The sequence below is a fragment of the Berghia stephanieae genome, chromosome 6, assembly GCF_034508935.2.
Source record: "Berghia stephanieae isolate SIO BIC M18660-M18661 chromosome 6, UCSD_Bste_1.3, whole genome shotgun sequence".
In the NCBI taxonomy this organism is placed as follows: domain Eukaryota; kingdom Metazoa; phylum Mollusca; class Gastropoda; order Nudibranchia; family Aeolidiidae; genus Berghia; species Berghia stephanieae.
This window is the reverse complement of record NC_088365.1, coordinates 20,288,599-20,294,272: the sequence shown is the minus strand read 5'-3', so window position 1 is coordinate 20,294,272 and position 5,674 is coordinate 20,288,599. Positions and strand designations below refer to the sequence as shown.

The following is a 5,674-nucleotide window of genomic DNA, read 5'->3' as shown; positions in this document are numbered from 1 at the left end:
AAATCTGGAGAAAGATTATATGGTTTGTTGAGGATAATAGGCATAGTTTCTTAACTGAAGTGAAAGTCTTATATTTCTGATCAATTTAATTTCAAAATTACATTTAGGCATCTGATATATCTAAAAAAAATACCGTTTTAAGACAATAAATCACAATTGAAAAAAAAAAAGAATCTTTCTATGATTAATAACATTATCATCATATGTATCACCATCATTATCATCATCATCATAATCATTATCATATCATCATCAGCATCATCATCATCATCATCATCATCATGATCATCGTCATCATCATCATTAGCTATTATCTTCATAACCCTAACTACTTATAAAGATCTGACATAAATATTAAAGAATTCACCAACAATTTTATTGTTAAATGTCAAACATAAATACTGCACTGACCTTCAAAATGGTCATATGAGGGTTGAATTCGTGATTTTCAACAACATTGAGGCCTGCTTCTTTTGCCTCAGTTCGAAGGTGACTGGCAAATGATCTGGATATGGGAGAGACACAATGCAATCAAGGTCTTAAAATAATTACTCATCATATGACAAGAGATAAGCATAATATAAAACAAATGCAATGCAATCCACTCCTTCTCCTTTTTGTTATTATTCTTCAAATACAATGCAAAATGCATTATATGAACTACAAGTACAAGGGACAGTTGGAAAAGTTCCTCGAATCTGTGTTTCGACGAATACGTGAATACAGCTGTAAGACAAGAGACACAAACTGTGATGTACAAATAGTGATGCTATGTGCTTAGTTAAATACTCAAAACATCTACCAGCCAGATACAACGTACCAATACACAAAACTATGTGTAACCCGAAACATTTATACAGATTGATACAATTTAGTGAGAACTACTCATAAAAATGGCTGGCTAAAAACAAAAACAAAGAGCTGAGTGACATCAATGGCTTGTTGTAGCAAACTATAAAATGTATCCTTGTCCTCATCTGTTGCGTCATGTGTTGGGGCATAGATCTGTACAATGTTCATGCTGATCTTCTTACTCCATGTTGTAAAGGACGCCATGATGATCCTTTCTCTGTGTTGTTCCCATCCTCTCACTGACTTCTGGGCAAACTTGCTTAGAATTATTCCTACTCCCTGTGTATGAATCCCGTCCCCTCTCCCCAGACTTGAGGTGTTTCTGTCCGTATTGTATCCAGTGGGTTTCACTTACTCCTAGTATAGATAGAACAAAGATGACGATAGATAGAACAAAGATGACGTCACTCGGGTCTTTGTTATTGTTTTTTGCCATCTGCGTTTATGGTAATTCTCACTAAACTGTATTAACCAGACTATAAATGTTTAAGGTTACACACAGTTTTGTGTGTTGGTCCGTTATACTTCCGGATGGCAATGTTGTGAACTTCTTAGCCAAGCGCACACTATCTATATGCAGCCTGTATCTTCTCATCTCTGTTACAACTTCAGAGCTTTTTCCTGCTTCATACATGGTGCGAACGTTCCACGACGCAATTCAAAGCTGCCTGTTTGGCGAAGGTGTCATCGGGTCAGCAGAGTCCCCTCAGCTTTGTCTAATGTCCTTCATAAATTCTGTCATTCCAGAAACTCTTCTGTCGCCCAAGCTAAAAAAAAGGGATTTGATTTGTCCGCCTGTGACTGTAACAATTTGAGTTTTACGAAAGGGGTGTTAATCCTTCGACAACCACCAACCTGGAGGACCAGGTGACTCAAAAAGGGGGGGGGGGGGTCACCATTAGTCACCTTTTACGACCCGCTGGCTTGGCATTGGGCTATTCTTGCACCCTCTCAGTTGAGGGACCCCGGACACCACACGGGGGAAAACACAGACGTTTACATCCAAATACTTAAGCATGGAATACAACCCAAGACAGATTCTTGGCAAGTCATTTCATTCAAGAAGAAGAACAGAAACTGGAGAGAAAGGGACAAACGTTAGAGGTAATAAAGGATCTTACCAAAAACCTATACCAACTACCTGCTTACCATATATTTTTTATTACCGCATTACATGCTACAGTATACTGGAAAGGAAAGAAAACAGTTAAAACTCTCACCAGTTGGTTATTTTTGCCAATGTATACGTGATCAGATTGCTTTACTTATGCCTTTCTTTATAGGTTTTGGTAATGAAAACCCTTCCCAAGTTCCATGTCAGAAAGTAGGTGTGGTGATATTATCATTTTTTACACTGACGTCTTAGTAAAACAAATCATGTTTTTTTTGCCCGTTAACGCAATCATGATTTAGAAGTTTTAATGGTAAAATCAATCATAAAATCAGGCTCATTGAAATGATAAGTCAATTCAACCTGATGTATCCCATTAAAATAGTGAGTACTTACAGGAAATCATTTTCATGAAAAACTTTGGAAATCATGACCTTTGTATGGAAGTCAGAAATACCCTTGAATACAAGAGGAGAGTTAGGTAGAAGATCCCTCAATTTTGGTTGGCAATCTTTGAGAACTTGTGATGCTTTTTGGATGGCCTCGTCATTTTGCAAGGAAACCTGTCAATAGATCATTTTAGTTAGAATACCAATACGTAAACATTTTTTTTTTGTTGGCATTTGTGTTTTGTGTGGTGGGAGGAGGAGGGGGGGAGTTAAAAATATATATTGTTTTCCTTCTACCAAACACTTCAGTTCTCTTAACATTCCACCAAAAGGCTCTTCTAAACTATATGTGAATTTATAACATGGTAAGTTTATTGAGACTAATGGGACTTAAAAGCTTATTGATCCAAAATAATCTTAATGTCAACCTGATGGAAATTCTTCAGGAATTAGCATATGTGTTAAAATCAAGACTAAGAGTTAGTACAAGAATACTTGGACAGATATATCAACATCGTCAAGATAACTGTAAAACGTTGATATAAGCATCGTGTCAATATATCAGTAATTCTAAAAGTATTAAAATATGAGATAACAACAAGGGAAGTTAATCTGGATGATTTGGTGGCCAATAAAAGGGCCGTTTGAAATTTATGGGGGTTCACTTTATTTGACCTTAAAAAGTCTGTTATTGTCGTGTCTCTGAACTCCAAGAATCAGTTTGTGGACCTTGTCCTCAGCACTGGCAAGAATGTCAAATAAGGAAGTGCCCTTTGAAAGTTGCTGTGCAAAACACTGAAGGTGTTGATAGCCGCTATAGTGGCATATTCTGAAACTGGTCCCGATAATTAGCGATTCCCATGCATATGACTCCATTTCAGCAACAACAACAGCTATTGAGACTTAACTATTGCAGAGTAGTATTTAAACTGAGTACCAGTGATAGTGGCACCTTGCTGACAATATTGAGACCAAGAAGCTGAACATGGGTACTGCATTTACGGGAAATTGAGAAAGGTTTAGAGGATGAGGGGACGAAAGAGGTCTGTCGAATTTACTGACACTCAGTTTCGGTTCCGGACCGGGATTGGCCAGACATCTTGCAAAGACAGGTCGAGTGTCTTGCATGTAATAGATGATGTGAGGAGCATTTCTCATTAGCCTATTTGTTGAAAGCCAAGAAATATCACTCTCAGAAACTCCCATTACCGGAATCACTACTCACTGCAGGATATTTGATCATATATAAATTGCCTTCTCTATTTTTTCAGATTAATTATCGCTGATATTGAAAAATTGTTGTTGATATAATATCATATGGCGTAAAAACAGGAGTTTGATGTTGATATAAGCATTGTTGAAATACCCGCTCTCCACTGTGTTAATATATATATATATATATATATATATATATATATATATATATATATATATATATATATATATATATATATATATATATTTTTTATATATATATATATATATATATATATATATATATATATAATATATATATTTGACAGAGGAAGAGTTCGGACCTAGAACTGTCCCTTGTGGTACTTCCAAGTCAACTTGACAGGACGATGATGATTAACCTTCAACAATAACTTTCTGTGTTGTTTGCATCAGAAATGATGTACTAAGCCACTTGTGGATATTACGTCTGATACTGTAACTTTCTAACTTATAAATATAAAGGAGATTTTTATGCGGGACGGTGTCAAAAGCCTTGCTTAAGTCTAAGATATTTAGATCAGTTTGTATTTTCTTGTCAAAAGATTTCATGAGCTCATGCATAGTTATGGAAACCTTTCTGCAGATTTTGATATATATCTATCTCTTCTAATTAAACGTAAATTTAAAAAATACCAATTAGCGGACGTGTACTTATTTGCAGGTCTGATACTGATAACCCAAGTTGTTATGGTCTCGCTGTTCTTAAGGAAATACTCTCAATGACGCAAACCATCGTCCATTATAAAAATGTTAAATCAGGCCCATTAATTGCCTTCTGTTATCAGAGATATTAATTTTAATTTGTGCACCCAGCAATTAGCCCAATCGTCCATTTAAATGATGCTCACCTCAGCAAGTGTCACATGCAACATCTCTGGCGTGTAGCAAAAGTTTGCGAACTGGGGTTCTTTATCTACTATCCAGTCAAGAGCATTTTGAATATTTTTATGTATCTCTGGGTCTGTCACTCGAACACAATAGAAATAATTGGCACGTTCACGATCCCCACCCTTAGCGGCCATGGTTGGTTACTGTAACGTTTGAGAATAACCTACGAGTCAATTCTAAGCTGGCTTAATATAAAATGTACATATTTTGCAACTGATTGCATCAAACTAATATTATGTATCTCTCCGTGGTTACGCTCCGTGGTTAACTCCTATTCCTTCGTATCTGAGTAAATTTAGAAAGTCGTAAGCAACAGGGTTGCCAGATTATTTTTCAACAAAATGCCAAGGGAAGACTCAAAAAATGCCAAAACACTCAAAAAAATGCCAAAGTCTGTTGACTCCCACCCCTACTAAGAAAACTACTCACTTTTGATAGACAATTTACTATCATATCCTGGTGGCTTGCGTGTTTTCTTTTCTTTCTTTTTTTCTTTTTTTTTTTTTTTGAATTATACTAAATTTCCTGTTGGGGTTAACAGGCGACCATGACGCAAATTTTCACGAGTTTTGCAGGCGATTCCCAGAAAACTTACGAGGATACTTGTCGAGGGCTGAATTTGAGTGAATATCTGAGGGAGGCAGGGCTAGTTCAGGGTGTGAGTTTTAATAGCAAAATTTTCCGATGTGAAGAGATTTGTTTTTACGCGTTTAGAAATAATTAAGAAAAGGTGTCATTTGAAGAATAATATACAAGAAAAGAAAATGCCAAATGAAAATGCCAAATGCCAAATGATTTTTCTAATGCCAAACGGTTTTCAAAAATGCCAGATTTTTGGAATCTGGCATTTAAAATGCCAAACTGGCAACCCTGGTAAGCAATAATCCACAAGACATTTCATGGTTACTTCCCTTTTAACAGCAGACAATACAACATTTTAGATAGGTAACTACTGACGCTGAATTAGCTCAGCTATTTATTTGAGTAAACTAACAGCGATTTTCTTCCATCGATGTTAATTTTCATAATGCTTTTTTGATACGCACTAAATACTCTCTCTAATTGAAGAAATACAAAACAAGTCAAATTCCCAGACTGAAAATAATTAATCTATGTTTAAGTCTAAGGATCAGATAAACAAACCATCATTGGTTCACTTTAAAAATCTCATTATACACGTCAAAGGAACGTTAACTCT

The 5,674-nt window shown here is 35.8% G+C and overlaps 1 protein-coding gene across 1 annotated transcript in view; it reads right to left on the bottom strand.

Annotated features, from left to right (window-relative positions):
• LOC144974639 (A-kinase anchor protein 7-like) overlaps positions 1–4,781 on the bottom strand; it is a 5,579-nt gene extending 798 nt beyond the window's left edge. The window contains exons 1-3 of the mRNA XM_078917713.1: positions 4,437–4,781; positions 2,360–2,526; positions 412–505 (exon numbers count right to left, since the gene is read on the bottom strand). Of these exons, the coding sequence (XP_078773839.1) occupies positions 412–505; positions 2,360–2,526; positions 4,437–4,610 (435 nt within the window). The 5' untranslated portion in view covers positions 4,611–4,781. The remainder of the gene's footprint in view (positions 1–411; positions 506–2,359; positions 2,527–4,436) is intronic.
• Positions 4,782–5,674: the final 893 nt, after the last annotated feature.